General features: G+C 43.7%; 1 protein-coding gene across 6 annotated transcripts in view; it reads right to left on the bottom strand.

Annotated features, from left to right (window-relative positions):
- Positions 1-24,060, bottom strand: part of NBR1 (NBR1 autophagy cargo receptor) — an 80,067-nt gene that overhangs the window by 32,379 nt on the left and 23,628 nt on the right. For 3 of the 6 annotated variants that reach the window (XM_088480742.1, XM_088480744.1, XM_088480743.1), the window contains 6 exons: positions 18,568-18,636; positions 16,381-16,455; positions 13,774-13,988; positions 5,859-6,008; positions 5,588-5,776; positions 311-479 (listed from right to left, as the gene is read on the bottom strand). In XM_088480742.1, coding sequence (XP_088336868.1) covers positions 311-479; positions 5,588-5,776; positions 5,859-6,008; positions 13,774-13,988; positions 16,381-16,455; positions 18,568-18,636 — 867 coding nt within the window. The remainder of the gene's footprint in view (positions 1-310; positions 480-5,587; positions 5,777-5,858; positions 6,009-13,773; positions 13,989-16,380; positions 16,456-18,567; positions 18,637-24,060) is intronic. The other 3 variants (XM_088480747.1, XM_088480745.1, XM_088480746.1) reach the window with 2 other exon arrangements.

Below are 24,060 nucleotides of genomic sequence, written 5' to 3'. Positions count from 1 at the left end.
AACTGTATGCTGGTAAACTCTGCAAGTGTGGCCAGGTAGAAAAATATGACTGACAGAAATTAAATGGTAGATGGTCACAAACCCCAAGTGTACCTATAGCCAGCACAGAAATACAGCATAAAACCATGTCTGGCACATACATCACCTTAAAATAGACACATTTAGGTAAAGGAAGTTTTGGGGTTATAGAGATTGTAATATAATATTAGCCAACATAGTCTGTAGACAGTTTGCAGAGGAATATAGGAAGAATGATTGCTTATAGGTATTAGGTTATTTTACATACAAAGAAAAAAAACACATGACATACATTGGTTACCTTTGTGTCTAGGTTCCATTTAACATTCCCAGTATTCTTCATTCGCCAGTGTTTGATAAACCTGGTTCCAGGCTGCAGGTGAGTGCCATCAGGTAGGTTCTCGTCCACAAACACAGCACTCAGAGTGGGGACGAACTGGGAACAAGGCTCCATGGGAATTCTGCAAGATGCATTCAATGTCAGATACAAAGAAAAGTCAGCATGGAATTGCATATTACCTTACCTTATTACTAGGCTGTTTTAGCGGGGCGCTGCACCCTGTCTTCCTTCTGGAAGGCAAAAAGCGCCCCCGCCCTCACAGCCTGCGGGTGCCCTCTTCACCCGCGGGTCGGGAAATGTGCGTGACCCGATCACCGCCGGTGAACAGACGCTGGGCACATGCGCCCAGCATCTTTTCTCTCTGTCAGCGCTTGGGGGCTGCCTGGTGTGTCCGTAAGTGCTGGGCATGCCCCCAAGAGTGACGAAAAGGTGACAAGTCTTATAGACACGCCCCTTTGCAATGGCCACACCCCCTTTTCGGCATGCGCGGAAGTGCCTTCTCTAGCTCCGGTGCCCTGCCTGCCTCCAGAGTGAACACTATTACCTTGCATATAATAAAAGAAATACAGAACTACTGAACATAAATTGAATAGCTAATAACATTAGTTAAAATACATTTTAATAGGGTACTATCTGCACAGTCTAGACACACAAGTTGGACCAAGCAAAGTAAGCTAAGTATATGCCAATTAAATTGCACTTTGATGAACTTAGAAGAGTGCTAAAACAGTCTCTTTAAAACAGGGGTGGACAATTAGCGTCCCTCCAGCTTTTGAACTACACATCCCAGCATGCCTTGCAAGAGTTTCTGAAAGGTCAAATAGCAAAACTGTGGCAGGGCTTGCTGGGATGAGCAGTTCTACAACAGCTGGAGGGAGTCGCTTATTGCCCACCCCAACTATACAATATTCTGTCATCAATAACCCATACTGAAGGTCATTTATGAAGTTTCAAAAAAATGCGCCTCAAATGCACTGCAATGTATGGAGATTGTACCTGTGAAAATAGCCAGTTTTTAGAGTTCAAAATCTTGTACCAGGTGGAGCTGGGCAGTTCAAAGTGCTCTTGCCAAATGATGGCAATACCTATAAATGCGCCTATCTAGATGAGATTATTTAAACAAGATTGAAGGGATGCAGGAGGCACACTAGTGGAACCCAGGCCATGTCCTATAGCTTGTAGGACACAGTGTGCTGTTTTCAGGAAGCACTATATATGGGAATGTGCATTTCAAAGTACTTTTTGTAGACAAGAAATCCCTTTCACACAAAGTAAGCCAACCAAAATGTCCCCTTACTCTCAAGAATAACTTAACACATACCTGAGGCTTAATTTAGACTTAAAATGAATACAGCAGTAAGATGGACTTTGAAGTTCTTTGAAGTTATTTTTCCAGCATGCACATTTCAAGTTGGATGAGTAAACGTGCAAAAGTAGTTGCAGATTGATTTTCCCAAAATGACAATGTGCACGTAAGGGGTGTGGCTATTAAATAATGAGACGGTCACACAGCGTACGAAGAAGTTGTGTTTTTCCCATGCGTTGTAAAAATGCTTAGTTCAAAAGTAGAGCAACGTGTTAACTTACATTTTTTAGTAAAATTTAACAAAACGCCCACCGTATCTTTCCGTATGCTAACCGAGGCTTAGGGGGCAGATTGTATGTCACGTGCACATGTTTGAGTGGCACAAAAGATTTAGGCCCCCATTTATTAAACGAGTTTTATCACCAAAACGAGTGATAAATGTCACTGTGTATGATAAATGGTGCTCCAGCCAATCAGCTCCCAACTGTCATTTTTCTAACAGTTGACAGTTGGGAGCTGATTGGCTGGAGCACCGTTATCATACACTGTGAAATTTATCACTCGTTTTGGTGATAAAACTCGTTAATAAATGAGGCCCTATGAGATGGTTGTGAAGATGTCAAAGATTATGAACTTCCCAGAAGGCCCTTCACCTCAAAAACAAATGAAAATGTGGAAAAGATTTGAGAAAATTGTTCGAACTGACTGACTATTCAGCATCCGAAAGCTAATCTCAAGCCATTTTCTAGGCCATCCTGTAAAAAGCATAGTTTTCACACTCTTTGGTAAGTTTTGGCTGAGATCTTATATTATGGCGTTTATGACTGCTGTGAGCTACAGAATGTTTAAAAGATAACTATGCCTTATCTAAGGACCAAAAAGCCTGCAGACGAAAATACAGCATCACTCACAACTCTGCAGGCTGGTATCTTTGGGCATGATGGTCCAATCCCAAATGATAAGTGGGCATCCCTTGCGGAGATTGCATCTTCTTCAGTTATCACAAGAGGGGCGAATGAGTGGGTGGAGACAGCCAGATGAATTGATTAGCCAAAAGAGGGATGAACCACGACCATCAGAATCTTGATTTGGAAGGAGTGTGGGAGTGTGCAAACAGCACTGCTTGGAAACAGCATACAATTCTTCCAATTACGGTAGCTTTATATACTAGAGGACTGAAACCCATCTGCAATAGAGTTTTCACCTATTTTTTGAGTAGCCAAAACCTTTTGGTATCGAAGTGGAATGTAGAAATAAGTATCTTTTATATCCACGGCAGTTGGAAATTCATCCATAGCATCAATAACTGAATGCAGAAATGACCCTGAATATGTCAGCCTGCATATGTAAGTTTAGGGATTTCAGATTGAAGATGGGCCGTAAAGCCAAGTCCAGTTTTTGTTTGACAAATAGGTAGAGTAAAAACCCACCCCTTCCTGCTCCTGAACTACTGAGCAAAGGCTGCCCAAGAACGCCCTGGGCTTTCCAGTCAGCAAAACCCACCAAGGTAAATGTGCCACAACTGAACAAAAGCATCTACCCCTTAATGGTCCAGTCCATACAGGTCACTGTCCTTAGAACAGCTTCCCCTGTGATGACTGGTCCTGGTGCGAGGCTGAGGACCTGCACTGCTGTACTTGGCATTTTAGGGTCACCAACACAACTCCTGTATCAACCTAACCTAATCTAATCTAGGGAGTGGCTAGAGCGGCTTTATTGGCTCCTGTGGTTCCCAGATTGTGGTCACTAAAACTTTGGCGACTCCTTGCACTTCCAAGAGCCATTAGTAGTGGTGCCAGAGAAGTGCTGGCTAAGTGCTTATATGCCTGTTCCCTCCATCTGAGGGCCTGATTTATAGTTTTACACTAAGGCAATTGCAACTGCATACTCACAGATCGCAGTTGCTTCTAAAGCTTAACCGAGCATAGGGACACCCACGGCAACCTTCTCATATCTGTCTGACAATGCGCAACATGTACTGTAAGTCAGGAGATTGCAATGGCTAATTAATGCATGCCTATAAAACTGCGTTTAAACGGTCAGACACACCTGCGTTTTTCTAACACTACTCCCCCGTTACCACCTCCAAACACTGACTACCTGTCACTCACTTTGAGTGATTTCTATGTACAAGAGCAATTGCAGTGGTATGTTCACGCATGTGCAATAGCAAACAATCGCTCATTCTGTGAAAAGATCAGCAAGTTAGGAAGTAAAGAAAATAAGACTGAATAAAATAAAAATGTACGTGTTGCTTCAGCAGCAGAACTAGTGCACTATTCCTTGGGGGATGAAAATAAAAAAAAAACTCTCTCCTATTGGTGGAGAGGTGTAGAGGGGAGACAGAATGGAAAAAGTTCTAGCTTTACATGAGTGCAACAGCACTCTCTATACACCAAGAGTAGCAGTGTCCCCCAAAGTGGATGATTATAAGACTAAGGGGTATATTTACTAAAGGGAGAGTTTTTAGAAATGGAGATATTGCCCAAAGCAACCAATCAGATACTACTTAACATTTAACTAGCACCTTCTAGAACAGGGGTGGGCAACAAGCCGTTCTCCAGCTGTTGTTGAACTACAAATCCCAACATGCCTTGCAAAAGTTGTAGCATGGTCAAATAGCAAAACTGTGGCAGGGCATGCATGCTGGGATGTGTAGTTTTCCAACATCTGGGGGGGGGGGGCTTATTGCCCACCCCTATTCTAGAAGATAATAGCTAGAATCTGATTGGTTGCTATGGGCAAGATCTTAATTTCTAAAAACTCTCACTTTAGTAAATATACCCCTAAGCCTTTTTGCACAGTGAAAAGCTATGTGCACCAGAATGTTTTGCTGTGTAAATTACTTTTACATCACTAGATTATATTAAGAAAGCCATGTTGGCAAACAATAGGGGCACTTTAAACAGACCATCAATATATAATTGGTCCAAGTAATAGTATCAAAAAAAAAAATCACAATCCTGTAGAAATCTATCACTAGCCTGATAATGACTACCATATTATATTTACTTTCAGAGAAGCTAACAGGTAAAGCCATGCGATTAAATCACATGTGAAGAATTCTTTAGAAAATAGAGTATACATTTTGTAGGGAAGTTTATGAGGAAAACTATTTAATACAATTAGCATAAAGCTAGACTAAAAGCTATGTGGGGAATGCACCACTTACTGCATACAGTTCATAACAAACTACAGCTTCAACATAGAGGAGTAATAAAAGATGATTGACCAAACAGCAGTTCAAAAGATCTTGTTAAATAGCAATGAAATGCTGCCCAACTGCTATTCGTTTTAATAATATTTCAAATGATAATTACTGATTCATTAATTTACCCTCAGAAATAGGTTAACACATCTGTCTGGTGGTATCCAAGCAGTCATTTATTCACCCGGTACAATAAGGTCAAGCTACATATTCATTTAATGTGTGGCAGCCATTGCACTGAAGGGCCTACAATACTTAATTTGGTTTCTCCCTTTGATTAGTCTGTGAGAAGAACATGTCCAGGCTTACAATGTAGTTAGCAAGAAACTGCCACCTACACACAGGACGGAGGCATCCATTTTGTGGGTTGAATCGATATAATTCATGAGATTGTAGCCAGTGAATGTACTACAATACCTCATGAATATAAGCCAGACTTTTATTAAGCAGTGCCAGAGTGATGTAACTGGTTCCCAATATATTGAAAGGCTGTATACTTTTTCAGCTTTGCTATATATAGGTGACAGTTCTACTTTAAAAGACTAAGACGTATTTCTTGGCTGTTTTGGATCAAGTAAAGTCAACATTTAGCCTCCTAACATACTGTCCTCTGCTGGCAAAACTGACAAATATTGTGGCTAACTGGCCCCACAGACAAAGGATTAATTTCTGCTAAGCAGATTGTATTGCTGTTATTAGGTAATGAGGTTCTTACACAAGAGGACTACTTTCTGAGCTTTCAGGTGGTGGCTGTGGAGAATCTATGGAATGCCACAGGTGAAGCCTACGATGCAGCTTCAGTTGTTTCTCCACCTCTTTCACCTCTGCTTTTCGCTGTCTTTTCTCTGCTCGCAGGCGTTGTTTCTCAGCTTTCAGAAAGGTTTTGTGCATTTGTTTATGGAACCTGTGACAGACAGAAATGATTTTTAAAGTAACACAAGCCAAGGACCACACTATGAACAGCTCAAGCGTCTTTAAATGCATACCGGACTTGTTCAAAGGAAAACGGAAGTGGTGGGTTTCGGCCTTCTTGACGTACTTCGACCGGCCTTCTCATTTTCAAAAATAGATGGTTGGGATCATGTTCACAGCCTCCGGCCTCACAGTGCTCACAGACACTGAATGATGGGCACACACTGTTACAAAATAAAAGCCAAGTAAATTAGGTGTGAAACATGTTTGAATGTAACAAATGCTCTGGATTTATACCAACACTTAAACGATTGCTTGTGTGGTTAAAATGTTATTGGATTTTTGCAAATCAATGATACAAAATAACGAGGTACAGGGGTTGAGTAAACTGATTCTTCAAGATATTACAATGGAGCCATCATGCAGTTTTGAAATAGAACAGCTTGAGAAAAGAAGTCTACCTTATTGAAGGAAAAAACATTTTCAACACCTATATGAAAAATTAATGGCCCCCTAAATTTAATAACTGGTTGTGTCATCTTTAGAAGCAACAACTGCAAACAAACCCTTCCAATAACTGGAGATCAGTCTTTCACATCGCTGTGAAGGAATTCTGGACCACCCTACTTTGCAGAATTGCTTTAATTCAGTCACACTGGAGGATTTTCAAGCATGAACTGCATTGTTTATGGTCATTCCACAGCATCTCAATTGTATTCAAGTCAGGACTTTGACAAGGCCACTCCAAAGCCTTAATTTTGTTACTTTTGAGACATTCAGAGGTGGACTTGCTCTTGTGCTTCGGAACACTGTCATGCTGCATAACAGAATTGCACTTGTGCTTCAGATCACGGACTGGTAACCGGATATTCTCAATTAGAATTTTATGATAGAGAGCAGAATTCATGATTCTGTTAAATATGGCAAGTTGCCCAGGTCCTGAAGCAGAAAAGCATACCCTCACCATCACACTACACCCAGCATATTTGACTGCTGGTATAATGTTCTTATTGTGGAATGCTGCGTTAGTTTGACGCCAGATGTAACAGGGAACATCAGTCCAACAAACATTAGCTCCAAAAGCATTGTTTTTTTTGGCAAGTGTTCATGTTTCTTTTATGATAAAATCATGAACACCCACATTAACTGAGGCAAGTGATGCCTGCAGTTCCTTTAACTTCCTGGATGAGTCGTCCATGCGCTCTTGGAGGAATTTTGGTAAACCTGCTACTCCTAGGAAGATTCACAACTATTCCAAGTTTTCTCTGTTTGGAGATAATAGTGCTCACTGTGGTCCCAGAGCCTAAAGCTGACCATATCTGCGGATCGCCCCGATAATTGTAGCGTGCGTGCGGATTGTCCAGCATGCCCGTCCGATGCAATATTTAGTGGGTAAACTGTCGACCACATCGGGTAGTGTATGCCCAGCCGCGGCAGACATTACCTGTGTTCCTTCCCATGGAAGGAACAGGGAAAGGTCTCCTCCCCTGGGGGCGGAGCACTGATGTCGGGCTGATACACGGTGAGAAATCTCACAGTGTATGCCGCAGACATCTGTGGCTGGCATGCTGCCAGATAAAATGTCTGTCGGTCTGACAGGCATTTTATCTGCACGTGTATGCCCAGCTTTAGAAATTACTTTGTTTCCAGACTGATATATTTCAATAACTCTTTCTCATCTATTCTAGAATTTCTTTTGATCGCAGCAAACTGTGGTGCTTGTTGAGACCTTTTATCCAACTTCACATTGCTGTAAAGGTTCTATTTAAGTGGCGTTTTGATTCAACAGGGCTGGCAATAATGAAGCCTGATTGTGTATACTCTTATTGAACCCAATTATCAATTCAGTTTGGTTCCTCAGTTAAATAAGTAAAGCTTGCCACAATTATCTTTCCAACCATACAATATGGACACTCAAATATGTTGAGTAAATCAAACGTATTTATCAAATTGTTGGAACAACGGTTTTCATCCGGTTTCCAGTGATTAGAAGCAAACGGCCGATTGTCATTTGGTCTCATACATTGCTAGATTTATTTTGCTGGTTGGAAAGTAGGACTTTTGTCTTTTGACTTAACCTGTAAAATCCTTTTTTCGGAGTCCATGGGGGACACTGGGACTGTGGGTAAGGGGAAGCTGCAGGAGCCTGGGCACCAAGGAATTAACTTTTTTGCAAGCAGCACAGACTCCTCCACTATACCCCACCTGAAGCCCAGAAAGCCAGTTATTCTTAACAAGCTCAAGGAACAGGAACGGAGGAGAAATGAAGACCGGCACACACACAACCAGACACTTAAACTGAACCGGGTGCCAGAACCGTGAAACCCACAGGCAGCCAGGGGTGTGAGGGCGGATGCCCAGTGCCCCCCATGGACTTAAAAAGAATTTTACAGGTAAGACAAAAATGTCCTTATCCAATGGGGGACACCGGGACTGTGAGACGTCCCAAAGCTGTCCCTTTAAGGGAGGGAACGCTCCTGTGCTGCGCTAAGAACTAGACAACCAAAAGCTGCTTCGGCAGAGGTGAAGGTGTCAAAGCTGTAAAGCCTCCCAAGAGCCCCCCACAGACCTAGTGAGCCCTCACCAAGAGCGGGACCAGCTTCTTTGCCAAAAGATAGGTGTAACTAATTGTAAGGCCTTAATCAATGAGCCAAAGTTTGCTTGGAAGCTGGCCAACCACACTTGTTGAAGTCATCAAGAACGAACAGAGAGTCCGACTTCCAAATATCCTTGGTCCAATCACCATAAGAACAAAGAACTCAGACCACGTCTAACATTCAGCCCGTAGACTTCAAGGTTGAAAGGGAAGGGAGCTCCCGGTGATATAGAAAAGTGATACTACCTTCGGAAGATAGTACAGACGTGTATGGAGAGAACAGCACGGTCAGGATGGAACACAAGGAAAGGTGCGTGGTGGGACAATGCACGTCAGCCAATGCAGATCAATGAAAACAAATGGTTCAAAGGGGAATTTTGTAGAACTCTCAACACCAAGGTCAGATCCCACAGTATTACCGGGGGTACAAAGGGGTGTTGAATGTGGATTACTCCTTGCAGGAAAGCTTGAATAGCAGGTAGACAAGCTATTGTGCATTGAAATAACAGAGAGGGCCGACACCTGTACCTTTAGAGAAGCAAGGCGAAGGCCTAGATCCAAACTGCAGGAAAGACAAAAGTCTGGAAAGACTAAACACTATCCCGACCACAGGCAGACCACCACTCAAAATATGTCCATCATACACGATAATAGATCCTTGAGGTTTCAATAGCCAACCCATCAAAGCCAGACGGCAGAGGTCGGGATGAAGGCACAGGCACTGGGAGAGGAGATCTGCCAGAGAGGGAGGCGCCACAGACAGACTGAGAAGGTCTGCGTAAGCGATGAGAATTGCGGTGACGCCTTTCTGCTTCAACTTGCGAAAAACACATGGAAAAAGAGCAATCAGACGAAAGAGGCACACAAGTGGAAAGTGCCACGGTACCTCAAGCACGTCCACTAAGGCGGCTACCGGGTCCCTGGAGTGGGAGCCATAATAAGGACGTTTGTGGTTGTGCCAGGAGGCCATCAAGTCAATGTTTGAACAGCCCCAATGATGTATTAGCATTCAGAAAATATCAGAATGCAGAGTCCACTGATCTGAGTGAAAGTCCTGGCTGCTGAGGAAGTCCGCCTCCAGAGTCTGGTCTCCTGGAATGTAGACCTCCGACAGGGCTGGGAGAAAGTGTTCTGCCCAACAGAGGATGCGACTGACTTCAAACATGGTTCTGGGACTCTCGGTATTGCCTTGATTTATGTAGGCGACCACCCTCGCGTTGTCCGATTGTACCTTCACTGCTCTATGAAGGCAGGGCCTTGCTTGACAGAGCAGTAGACCACTCGAAACTCTACAACATTGATCGGAAGGCCTGCCTACCGAACCATCCACCTGCCTTGAAAGGTATGATTGCCGGTGACTGCTCCCCAGCTGCGATGGCTGGTATCCATTGTTAGAAGAACCCAATCCTGAATCAGGAATAGGTGACCCCTGTAGAGATGCGACGACTGGAGCCACCACAGGATAGAGTGTCGGAAGTCTCTGGACAGGACAAGAGCCTGGGATTTGAGATGCAGGGGGAAGAGGTTCCACTACTGCAGAAGTTCCAGTTGCAGCAGCCGGGAATGGAATTGTGCATACTCCACCATGTTGATGGTGGAGACCAGTGTTCCCAGAACTTGCATACATAAAATGTATCGAGAATCTGCGCTGTTGAAGAAAAAGTTTGATGAGTGACTTAAGAGATGTCAGCTTGTCCCTGGGAAGGAAAACCCTCTGAAATCTGGTATCCATGAGAGCACCCAGACGGAGCATTTCCTGAGATGGAGCCAGGCTGGACTTGCGCCAATTGATCAGCCAGCCGTGTGACAGCAACAAGTCCAGAGGAAGATGTATGTGCTCTTAAATGTCTGGAGACCGAGCTAACAGTCTATGTATGGCAGAGGCAATGAAGATCAGCCGCCATCATGGTCATGACCTTCGTGAACAACAGAGGTGCTGTTGAAAGTCCAAAGGGTAAGGTCCTAAATTGGAAGTGGTCCCAGAGGAAGGCGAATGTCCAAGGAGGCCATGTAATCACCCGGCTTCATGGCCTGCGTGATGGAGCAAGAGACTCCATTCTGAACCTGGAAACCCTGAGAAACAGGTAGATTATCTTCAGGTTGTAGATGGGCCGCAAGAATAGTCTAGTTGTGGAACGAGTTACAGATTTTAATAAAAATCAGTCCCCCTCTGGGGAAGGGGAACTGGGACTATCACATCAGAGGCAAAGTCCTGATGGAGGTCCGAAGGCCAGCCACCCTGCCAATATCGACTGGTAACCCGGTGGAAAAGAACTGAACTGGAGGGCATTCCTGAAAGGTCAAAGAGTAACCTTTGGACACGATTCCCCTTACCCAGGCATCAGAGATTGATTCCATTCCAGGTGGGGACCCAAACCCGTCATGTCACAGGCTTATTGGCTGGTTTAGGGGCTTGGCTTTTGGAGGAAGAGCCCTTTACTCTAGAAGAGAGGGTTGACCTCTCACCTTTCCCTGTGGACAAAGGAGAATTATTTGAACCTTGCAGTTGCCAAGAGAAAAAGAGCAGTTTTGGTTTCCACTACCATGGCTACAATCCTATCCAGTCCGGGGTCAAAGAGAACCACACCAGACAAGGGGAGAGCCTCCAGAGCCTTCTTGGATTCGCTGTCCGCTCTACAAGAGCGAAGCCATAGTGCATGTCTAGCTGCCAAGGCGGAAGCAGAAACTTTTGACGATAGGATTCCCAAATTAATAGCATCCTCGACCAAGTAAGAACCAGCGTCTTCTATGGTATCCACTAAGGAAAGAAGGCCCGAACGACGAGTTTCCGTACTTAGATATTCCTTCAGGGAATCTGCCCAGTGACTGAGGGCTTTGGCAACCCATGCCGAAGCAAGAGCTGGGTGTAATGCAGCCCTGGAATTAATAAAAATGGATTTAAGAAGTATTCTAACTTCCTGTCCGTGGAATTCTTGAGAGAGACCACATTGGGGAGGGCAAGCGTGGTGGACTTTGCAAACCGAGTAATGTGGGCATCTACCAGTGGAGGAGATTCCCATGATCTTCCTGAGAAAGTGGATAAAATGACAAGATCCATTTAGACACCAAGAATTTCGTATTAGGATGCGACCAGCAGAAGGGAGAAAACAGTTGGCTCCTTCTTTCGTTTGAAGAGGGGCACTTCCGAAGCCAGAGAAGCATCCACTTTAACCAAAACATCAATGTCAACTTGAGCTATGTGCTCAAGTTAGTTGAAGCGGAATCCACCTCCGTTGTCTGTGATAATTCGCCCTCTTCCGAGGAGTTTTCAGATTGGGAATCAATCTAAATGGAGGGGCTTAAAACTATCCCTTCAAGGTGCATTACGTTTAGCCGAAAGCTCCACCAAGTGATCTACAGAGCTGGAGACCTGTACCAAACCCTGGACCGAATAGGACGAACCTTGAGCCCAAGTTGGTTCCGAGAGGGTTGGTTGCTGGTTCCCAATAGCATGGTGAGAAGAGGGCAGTTGAGAACTGCTTTTGAGGACTGGGTTGTCCGGGAAACTGCTAGCTGAAACGCCAACGCATGCATGGCAAGCGATAAGGAATTGTCCACGCAGGTTTCTGTGGGATCACCACCACCGAGAGAGACTTGTCCTGAGATTCGCAGAACACTAGTCACAAAAGCCAGTGTATTCCCAAGCCAAGCACCCCTCTCCTGGGAAGCCTTTGCAGAGGTTCCCATAGAATTGCCGCAATCTCCTTGTCACAATCCGAAGCTAGGAATTCCTCTAAGGAGGACAGGGAGCCGGGGGGTTAGGATGGCTAGGAAGCAGCAAGGGGAGTGACAGTGCTAGTGTCCTCAATAAAGGTCAGTCCCAGGTTTTGGCTAGACCTAACCAGAGGCGTGGAGTCTAACCCACTCAGTGGTCACCAGTGACCCCTCCTGTTGAGATATGGGTTAAGTAAGCAGGTCGCGGCCCTCTGGTTAGGTACCTGGGAGTGACGAGTAGACTAGGAAATGTCACTGCAATAATGAGTGGAATGATACACTGGTATGCTTTTGGTAACTCCGAAGATCTGGACGCAGGGTAGTGAGAAGACACTCTGTAGATCCAGTCACGGAATGCAGGTAACTCAGACGCAGCACAGTCACAGAGGAATGGTATCACACAATGGTACTATATGGAGGTACAGAGTACAAACACTATGGTTTTAATCGCAGCACTTGTCACTGGGAGATTGTACCCTCATCAAGAACCATGTTATGATGCAGAGTACACACGCTGTGGTTTTAGTCACAGCAAGCAGTAACGGTGCAGGGAACTCAGGTGCAGGTAGTGAACTTGATACACTAAAGATTCAAACACAGCAAGCAGTAACTGTGCAGGGAACTCAGATGCAGGGAAAGCTATATAAACTAGTACTTGGGAACAGTACTGGAGGAGACACAGGAAACTTGGTGAATGAACCAGAGCTGGATAAACACACGAGGATAAACTGAAGCAGGACTAAGGACTAGAGGTGAAACAAAATAAGACACTGGAATCCAAACAAGGATATGCTCAGGAAGGCACAGGAGACAGAGACGTGAGCTGGCTCCAATGGTGCTAAAGAGCCAGACGCACACTAGCTGTAGTAACCTAGAGCCTGGAACAAATACTGGCATCGTAGTCACTGGGGAAGGCGAAGTTGAACAGCAACTTCCTGTGCCTGGAGTCAGGCTAAATACCCTTAGGTAGTTGGTCATTGGATCAGCTGAGTGACCGCAGGACTACCATTGGGATAGACTAGTCAGGTGATATGGACCAACATGGCTCCACCAATGCCCGCCACCACAGGAACCAGGATGCACGCACGTAAGCCCTAGCAGACCCTGAGGAGAATACTCAGCCACCACTCACCTCCACTCCCAGCGACTGAACACCTAAGCCCAAGAATGCCAGCGCGGAGGTGAGCAGTGGCTGATCCCAGGCCGCATCCTGACACTCCCGCTGTATTGAAGGACCAGTACTTTTACAATATTAAACTGCGGGGGTCACAACCCAAGATACCCTATTAACATAAGACTGACACAGGAACCAGCCCTCCAATGTTTTGTGGGCAATACTGGGAAGAATCGCTATTCCAAGCCTGTCGGTGAGCACTGTCTTACTATTATTACTTGTACTGACTCAAGCCCACATTTGTGACTTTTAAGTGTAGCAGTTGGCCGAATACATTGTATCAATTAATCTATGAATTGTGTGATGTTTTTATCTTATATGTATTGTATATAATGTGCTTTCTCTTATTAAAATTGTATGATTAAGAGAAGCCCGATTATTGAGATCACCAAGGAATTTTCATATATTTTAAAAACCAGCACCAGTGCAGGCCTAATCACGGTCACAACTGCAAACACTCATTTGGAGGGTTGAACTAATAAGTCTAATGTGCAGCAAAACCTACCTGCACTGATAACGAATGCCCAGTATTCTCTTCCTGCAGTTGCTGCAAGCCAAGAGCCAGTCATACAGGGAACCTATGGAAGTTGTCCGTTCGGATTCCTTGAGCGGCACTGAAGAACAACTGCTGTCTGACATCCAATCCTGGCTCGGGGAAAGCCTGTCCCTCATTATCAGGGACACTTTTTGTACTGTTTCATGTATGACTTGCTCCTTGAACTGGAAACACAGAAGGACATTTAGTAGAACTGAGTATTTCATAACTACAAAGACATTTTTTCATCAAATTTACTGGTTTCAAAAGATTAACTGTTTTATAATACCCCTTTTACACCGACCTGAAAATCCCGGGTTGTTGCATTTGAATGCGCATTAAACCTGGATTATTGTCAGAGTAAATGGATCCACCCAGGTCCAGTGACCCGGGGATCCAACTTGGGTAGCTTTCAGGTTTGGGCACGGGTCGTTCCTGTGTCACCCTGCAGTGTAAACGGCGTGACTCGGGTCATGAAGCATGCTACCAGATTGGCAGACTTCAGTGGCGCTCGGAGATTACATCATCTCCAAGCGTCCACTGCAACGCCGGAAGAGACGGGTCACCGCAGACACTGCTCCGGTGTGAACGGTGCCGACCCGGGCATACCCCGGGTTGGCGCCGCAGTGTAAAATGGGTATGTCCCGGGTTGGAAACGTGTTCCACATCCTTAGTCAGACCCGGGACTTTGGTGTAAATTGGGTATTATATAGGAATAAATATCATCCACTGATGCAACCAATTAATCAATTAGACTATCTTCAAAATAATTCATCCTGTCCAGATACACATCATCATTTCTGTTTTCCCTTATGATGCTTAAATCACCAGAAATTTATAGTAGTAGAGTACATGACAATATTCTCTCATTCACAATTACAGGACTTTGGGCCTGATTCAGCATGGACCGCAATTGTAAACAGGCAATTGCAAATCGGCCGATGGTGCGTACTGCGCATGCACCACAGTGTGCAGGTTAGCATTGCGATCATGCACGCAGATAGAAAGCCATCGCAGAGTGAGTGACAGGACATCAGAGTTTGGGGGTGGTGATGAGGGAATGGTCAGAGAAACGAAGGCATGCCAGTCTGTATGAACGCCGTTACATGGGCGTGCATAAATTAGCCACTGCAACGGCATATGCAGCTCGAATGCCTAACTGCGTGCGACGAGACTTGCATTTCTGAGACAGGTCAGAGCTGCTGTAATTCTGTGTGAGGGTCGGATGTTATTCGCTCTTACCGATGTATATGCAGGACTGTGAAGTATTACAGATGTGTGAAAGCAGTAGTGGGCGTCTCTATGCTAGCTGAGCGGTTGCAGACATTAGCATATTTTTACAGCAGAACTGTGTGCAATTACGCAGCAGAGATCGCAATAGCAATCCATGCTGAATCAGGCCCTTTGTTCGGGCTGTACCTACTCTGTGGAGTGCCATCACCTCCACAACAAGACTTTATTCTAGCCTCCATACCTGCAAGTGCTCCTTGAAAACACACCTCTTCAGGCAAGCTGATCAAATTCTAGAACCACCCACATAACCTCTGTAAACTATTCTACTTGATTACTATTCAGTTGTGTACGTCATTTGGTGCGAAGGGTGAACAGATTTGATGAAAATATTCTCTTAACATTTGGTTAACATTATACCTGTATTATTTAGACTGAACGGTTTGTTTCCGCCTTTACATAAGCTAGGACACCTGGAAGTAGGACTTGGCTCTTGAGCCCTATTTCATAGTATCATTCTTATTATTTAGCAAAATATAACTGAAGACATTATAGCTATACACTCCCATAGGCCTTTAATGTATAATATTTTTGCATTAGTCACCTTACAAATGTATCTACTGTTATTTACTGTCTTATACCCCTATTACACCAAAATCCAAGGTCTGACCCTGGAATTTGAACACTGGTCAATCCCGGGTCGAACTCGGCTTCAGACCCCGTTCACACTGCAATTCGACCCGGGTTATTCCCGGGTTTGCCCCGTTCACACTGAACCCGGGTAATCCCTGCTTTTCCCTATAGATGTCATTAAAAATTGACTTTTTTAAGGGCTGACAAAGATGAGGTCACAAAAGGCAACAAAAGAGAGGGGTGGGGACTGCTTACAGCATTGCTACAGGTTGCTGTTCTGGCTGTGGCAGGCTGTGTATTAGCCTGTGTTTGTGGCTGCTGGTTAGGCTGTGGTGCAGCCTGCAGTTCTGGCTGTGGCAGGCTGTGTGCCTGCCTGCTTTTGTGGCTGCTGGTCAGGCTGCTGTGGTGTAGAAGGATAGGCAGGCAAGCGATGGCTTCATGTGTGTCTCTCTCTGCAGGGCACTGACAAATTACATCAACTGCCTGTGCCCCAGAAGCTCCAATCAGCATCTTTCAGAGCTAGCCGGGTCAAATAAGCAGGGTAGCACCCGTTCACACTGCCTCATGACCCGGGAACAACCCGTGTTCAACCCTGCTCTCAACCCGAGTAAGATTCCCGGGTAAATCAACCCGGGAATTTTTTCTGGGAGCCGTTCACACAGAGCATCGACCTTCCTTTAGCTGTGGGAAAAGGTGGATATAGGGAATGCTTACTCTGTCCATGTAGCTGGTAAACCATTCTGGGGGAGCTGGAGAGGATCCACTGTCTACGGTTGTGCTGCTCTGTTCCTGTAATGTAGGAATATGATGTTATAATGCAGGAAGGGAAGAACATGGTTTCTACACGAAGTGTTATACAGGTTGAGTCCCCCATATCCAAAATGCTTGGGATCAGGGGTATTTTGGATAACGGAATATTCCGTATTTTGGAATATTTACATAACATAATGAAATATCTTGGGAATGGGACCCAATATACACACAGAATGCATTTATGTGTTATATACACCTTATACACACAGCCTGCAGGTAATTTTATACAATATTTTCAATAATTTTGTGGCTCAAGCAAAGTTAGTGTACATACATGAAAATTATTTATGTTTCATATACACCTTATACACACAACCTGAAGGTAATTTTATACAATAGTTTTAATAATTTGTGCCTTAGAAAAAGTTTGTGTACATTGAACCATCAAAAATCAAAGGTTTCATTATCTCAGTCATGCTAAACTAATTCCGTATTTCGGAATATTCCGTATTTCGGAATATTTGGATATGGGAGACTCAACCTGTAATAACCATGATAGATATGGTCTGTTAGAGCATATGCCTATTTTATACATACAGTATTATTACAAATACTGTATGCATGCCTCTTTCAAATTCTACAACTGCAGACTCAATTGTGTATTATAATGGCAATTACTAAATGACCCTAGGCGACCGGATCGCTATCAATCATGTTGCTTCAATGGGGGTTTCAATCTGTCCTCCTACATCAGATATCCCCCAGTTTACAATTTTACTTACCATAGTGTACTGTAAGTGTATCTTTATACACTCTTGCTCCTGCTTGTGGAGTTCACACTAAAATATGTATGTCTACAAGCAGAGGCGGCTCCAGGGGTGGGGCTGCAGCGCAGTCTAAAATTCAAATTGGGGAGGCACATCAACTGCCAGTGAGTCCCAGCCATCTATGTTAGGCAGTGTATGAAATGACAGTTGGTGTGGCTCCCCTATTTGATTTTTGAACTGCTCTGCAGCCCCACCTCTGGAGCCTCCACTGCCTACAAAGTTACATACATTTGCCAATGATTTTGCACCATGTGAGCTATACCAATCATGTTCTGTAGACATAAATGTTTAATGTCCAAGCAGTTTTCCTAGTGCCCACATCCATAATTAAGGGGGAGATGTATCAAGTCTACTATAGAGTGTAGAAGTGGACTAGTGAAAAAGTTGTCCATAGCAAACAATCAGCATTTACCAATCATTTTATAGTGGACTAGTTGCCAAACACAACCAAATCAGCATGTTGATCTCCCACCCTTTGGGAACCTTGACACATCTTCAACTAAGTCATCTTGCCCAAAACTACTTATTCCAAGGACACTGATCATACAACAGAGAAAAAGGGACAAGCTTTAAAAGCTTCGAAAAAGGTTTAAATATCCAGTTTGATTACTTTGTGAAACTTTCATGACTACTTGAAAACAAAATGGTTGTATGGCCCTTAGTTTGCATGTGCCACAAAAACTTTGTTACACCTATGGCCAGTGGCAAAACTACACATTGTAGAACCGAAATTCATGCATGTTCTCTAAAGTCATCTTTGTGTACCCAAGCAGTGCAAAAATAAAAACAAAGTACATAATATTGTCACAAACTTACAAAGCACCTTTTTTTTACTGAGAATGTTGTGAATCAGGGGTGGCCAACTCAGTCCTTAAGGACCCCTAACAGTTCATGTTTTCCAGCCCAGCTATGAAACTGTAGAATGTGTCAGTCAAGAAAGAATGCAGCACATCTTTTAAAATGTGGCAGTTAGGAATTAATGCAGCTGTGCACCAGCTAGATGATCTGGAAAACATGAACTGTAAAGGGTCCTCTAGGACTGGGTTTTCCACCCCTGTTGTAAATGACCAAGTGAAAATATGATGGTAAGAAATTGAGAGACAAATGGCTAGCTGGCATTTGGCAGTAAAGCCTATGGGCATGAGAATACCTCATACTAAGCCACAAAAATAAATAGACCTAAAATCAGAGCAGGAAATACCATATAATCTATTAGAAATGTATCTGTGTATTTAACATTCAAGTGGTTTTTTAAGCCCTCTAAGATAAGAACACATTGCTTTTAGCTACAGACACACATAAAAGGTAATAATATACACACTGTCTCTATGTAACTGGTAAACCAGTCCGGTTGTATGTTTCCCCTTCCATCATTTTGGCAAAGTTCTTCCTACCAATAATAAAAAGGACACATATCAGTGTCGAGTTACTGGAAAATAATAGTGATAGATGCAATAGGATTAACAAAAAGAGTGGAGTTATTGGTGCAAAAATAGCAATAGATGACTATTGTCACAGCCAATCAGATGTGAACCTCTAGCCTCCACATTATAGCAATGGCATGTTGTGCTTCAAGCCAGCTGAACTACCCCTGTGTATTACCTCTCCCAGCTATGCTCACTATGGAATCTATGCACTAAGCCTTGGAGAGTGACAAAATGGAGAAAGATCAGTCCCAGCCAATCAGTTCCGTACTGCCATTTTTCAAACACAGCCTGTAAAGGGACAGTTAGGAGCGGATTGGATGGGACTTATCCTTCTCCATTTTATCACTCTCCAAGGCTTAGTGAATAGACCCCAATGTTTCCAATATTTGCCACTGCCGTATCAAGCAAAGATGTAAACCATTCTCTAAATTACTCTTTTCAGTCTCCACCATTATATCATGTCATCTATAACACAGAACTTTGATAGACCATTGTGTACAGTCTCAGATTCAGCCTTTGCCCATTACTTGTTGCACATTAGCATACAGTCCCTTTTTCTGTGGCCTGCGGGAATCATGTTGCTATTCTCATTAGGCTAGGACTTCTGCCCTGTCTGAGCTGCCCATCTTTTCTGCAAACTTGCAGATTTGTTTTTGTTATCCAATATTTTTCCTTTTGCTTTTCTCATTTTATTTATTCACTGCACCCTTGCTCACCCTAGTGAATTCCAGAGATTTTATATAGTACAATCTGGGGACTACGGTGTACTGTAGGATTCTTCCTGAAAATAAATGGTTATAGACAAGAAGACTGCTGTGGAAGTGTGAATGGAATGATGTCTGGGATCCTGTTTGAGTGCTTACCATTTCTGTATCAATTACACTGCACGATTAATTAGTTGTTCCACTTTCTCTGATTGACCCCTGGCTCTATTTGACCAACTGCTCCATGAATGACCGTTCACTCTTAGACCCACCAGGCTCTGGCTCTCTGAACAGGGCAGCTGAACCTCTGCATCGCATAACCCGGATGCTCATTTTGCCTTAAGCTGGGTACACACTGGAGCGATGGGCATTCGTTCCGACATCGGAATGAATGCCCTTGAACGGGGATCGCCAGTACACACTGGAACAAGTGAATGAACGAAGGAACGAGCACTGTTCCCTCTTTCACTAACTTACTACAGGTCACTAGCGATATCGCTAGGTTTGAATCGCCGGTACACACTGAGCAATGTAGGCTGTTTGTCATTGCGAAATGCCAAATCGGCCCAACATCGCTCCAGTGTGTACCAAAGCTTTACCAGTTTCAAAATTCTACATGGCAGCATGAAACAACCAACCAAGAATATCTTACAATATACAGTATGTAGCTGGCTAATTGACATTTTTTTTTTACTATAGAGCAATAAGCAATGCATAGGTCATCTCTCTCATATGGTACCACAGCATAGGTTTTAGTTATTTACTTTCTCTCCCTGACCAGCCCCACTCCTCATCTTTATCCATACAGGCTGTAGAATGTGTAATGTCCATGCAGATAAATACACTCTATGACGGACGACTTTTTGTAAATGCATGGCAATGTCTATTTCATGTAGCAACTAGCACACTTCTCATTGCCCCACTTATTCAAACAGTTATGTCATATAAAGTCTTTAAAATTACTATTACAACTTTTTTTGTATAATGCCTTTTCAGGTCAAAGTGTTTTTACCAGTACACATTTCTATATATTTTTTTTTTTCTTTAAGCTCTAATGAACGAGTCAAATAGCAGATTTATAAAGGTGCAAAAAGGTGCTGATTGTATGTTTTCTGAAAAGTCAGTATGTGGTAATTGTATTAGAATTGTTTGCTTATGAGAGATAACATATGCAGAACAAAAGAAGCAAAGTGATTTCTCGTCATGTAGTGCACTTTTGGACTACCACATGGACGGCAGCAAACAATTAGATGACCACTGAACTGGTCCAATCTTGTATTACCAGAGTTTCTCTCTCTCTACATTTTCTAGCTATTGGTGCTTGGAGTGTTTAGATTTTAGTCATCCGTATGCTCCAAAAAGATGAGGGTTTCAGGGTTTATTTGCTGAGGCTAGTTTTGTAATGCTGGATGGTTTACTTCTTTCTTTTGATTTAATTTCCTTTGAATTGATATTATGACAGTTTCTATCATCATAAAAATGTATAAAAAAGACTGAGGGGGGGGGGGGGGTCATGAAAGCTTGGACAGAGAACATACCAACCAATCAGCTCCGAACTCATTTTTCAAACACAGCCTGTACAGTGACAGTTAGGAGCTGATTGGTTGGCACTTTGTTTCTCTCTTCTTTATCTTTGTGCAAGCTTGATTACATCTCCCCCTTGGTCTTTAGAAACTAATTGACAGACTAATCATGTGATTTATGTAGCAAAATACAGTTTGTAGAGAGAAAGATATTCGCTCAGCAATAAACTACCACAGGATACAGTGCACACACATGACTGGTTTAATCATGTGACACAGCAATATTATTACTCAAGTATTCATTTTAATTTAACATTTTAGATTATATTGTTAATGCCGACATAACTCAAAAATAAAACTGTTCAAATAACACATTAATGAAATAGAAAGAAGGGGAGAGGAAATAGGGGGGACAGGGGGAATAGGCAATATACAATGCGCTACACAACCCTGTGAATACCAGCTTCACTCTAGTTTGGGTAGCCATCTGTGAAATGTAGAATACCAAGGGTCCCAGGTAGCGTGAAATTTTAACACAGTATCACGTAGAAGAGCAGAGCAGTTATATATTTCATGGAGGTGAAGTACCAGATTTTGTTAATTAGGGCTTGCATTGATGGGGCTTCAATTTGCTTCCAGTTTACAGCACTCAATAGTTTAGCCGCATTAAAAATATGGCAACAAAATTTGTTCTGAGGTTTGGAGAGGGATCTAGAAGGTTTACAGAGAAGTATATGTAATGGGTCCTTGGAGGGGGAGACACCAATCACCTTAGTCTCCAAAGATACAACTTCATCCCAATTTTAAGATATCAGAGGGCAGTCACACCACGTATGCATAAAAGGAACCAAAGTGTTCACACTGCCTCCAACAAAGGTCTGAGGTCCCTGGAAAAATCTGGTACAGCTTGGCTTGGCAGGGACCAAATACCACTGTGAATACACTTTATAGTAATTTTATTTTATATTGGTATTAATAGAGGATCTATCCACGCACTGTCAGATGTCCACTCAATCATCATCCCCAGGTCTGTTCAATTGGTTCTTTGAATTTGGAGGGTGAGGGGAATTGATATCAAGCTCTTGCAGCTGGGATTGTAGATGGATCAGCGTTCAAATGGAGTGGGCTGACACATTTTGTGAGGTTTGCAAAGTGAGTTGGGTGGATAAAACTACAGATTTGTATCTTAAATATGTACGATTCTAGTTATCCCGACTGATACCCAGGGATGCATATATGAAAACATGCATCCCAATGGGAAATGGGGGTGACGCCACAAGGTGTTCAAGGGGGACATAGAAGGTGCCAATTATAGACTTTTATTAAATTTTTTGCCCACACCTGCAAGACAGCCCTCACACAAGGTTCTTCCTGGACCAAGGCTGGTCTCATATTTGGTGGGGATCCCTGTAAGGAAACTAACTAAATGGTTGCCTACCAGATCACTTTCATGCAACACCCATTTTTTACTTCTCTCTGTTGTGTGCCAGGACGCTACAAGGCTCAGCTGCATTGCAAAAAAGTGTTTGTCGAAGATGGGAAGCCCTATAAGCACCATTAATCATTGATTTGGCCAAGCAAGCATGGTTTTTTTTATTAGACCAAACGAAAAAGCTGCATAGTGATTGAATCTCCCGGAGATAAAAGGCCGGGACCGTAATTGGGATCATCTGGAAAAGGTATAATAGCCTCGGCAAGATATTCATCCTGACCGAGTTAACTCTGCCAATCCATTAAATGCAAAGAGGGCCCATCTTAGTAAATCCATTTTAATCGCATATAGTAAAGGGGTGTAATTTGCTTGAAATAACTGGTCATATGTCTTTGCGATAGCTATTCCTAAATATTTAAAGGATTTTGGACTCCAAATATATTCAAAATTGATCTCAAGAGTCTCTGGACTTCATTCAGAGTCGGTCGAAGCGGCCGCACGGTCGTACGCAGCCGATGTTCGCTGATCTGCGCATGCGTACAATGCGCGTGCGCAAACTAGCGGCTACGATCAGAAATTTCTCTCTCCTTGAACACCGCCAGGTCGGTAGTTTGAGTGACAGATTGCGGCGTTTGTGGGTGGTAACATGGGAAGGTGCTTGAAAATGGGGGTGTGGCGATCCGAACGCAGGCGTGCCTCATTATGCGAACGGCGTTTTATGGGAGTGCATAATTAACAAAGTAGTGTCATGGCACATGTGACAGGGGAGGTTTTACACTGACATGATCGTAGAGCTTAAGAGAGGGTCAGGTCAACCTTTAGCTCTACGACCAGTTCCGATGGCATACAATGCTCGCGATTAATCCTTATGTAGCCGGAGATGACGTACTATGCGTACGAGATGTGGGCGTATTTTTAGCGATCCGACCGTATCCACCCCTTGGTCGGCGAGCTAATGATCCGACCTTAGGGACGTAACATGCGTGTGCATCATTTGCATATCAGGCCCCTTTTTCTATACGACCATGCGGCCGCTTCGACCGACTCTGAATGAGGTCCTCTGTATATGGGGAGGAAGATTGAATGCAAGTGTCCCCTGATTTAGTGCTGTTCACTTTATGCCCCGAGCAAACATCATAGGTATGTAAGCCGGCCTGTAGGTTAGGGAGAGCGGTCAAAGGTGACGTCAAGGTTAAAAGAACATCATCATCTGCAAACAGATATTTTGATGCGTATGTGTTTATAAATTCTAAAGGTGCCCATCCAGTAGCTTATGCACGATTACGACATCGTAATCGTGCAATGGCTCAGTAATCGGCCGCAAATTGTGCACCAAATGTCAGAAATGACCAGCGATGCGCGCTCCCGCTGGTCGTTCCGACAATCATCGGCCGAACATGCATTCCAATCTGCTAATAATGACAGATTGGCCATGTTTGTGGATGACTGATGTGCCTACACTGAACAATCAATCGTTTAGTGTAGGCACTGCACCCCCTAGGGGAATGAGGGCACGATTATGATGTCGGAATCGTACAGTCTTTCCCTGATCCTCTAGTGGATGGGCACCTTAAGACTGGGTACACACTTAATTGGCCAATATATACCTGGTGCCCGTCAGCCAGTGTGTACCAGCGATATGCCTGCGAACTACGTGTACCCAGTAGTTCACAGACATATCGCGTCGGCTGTGCTGCACTGCTGATGGCAGATATATCTGCAGACATA

Source organism: Taudactylus pleione, unplaced genomic scaffold, assembly GCF_031769625.1.
Source record: "Taudactylus pleione unplaced genomic scaffold, aTauple2 ptg000256l, whole genome shotgun sequence".
NCBI classification, from domain to species: domain Eukaryota; kingdom Metazoa; phylum Chordata; class Amphibia; order Anura; family Myobatrachidae; genus Taudactylus; species Taudactylus pleione.
The sequence above is the reverse complement of the archived record's forward strand: the minus strand, read 5'-3'. Positions and strand labels throughout refer to the sequence as shown.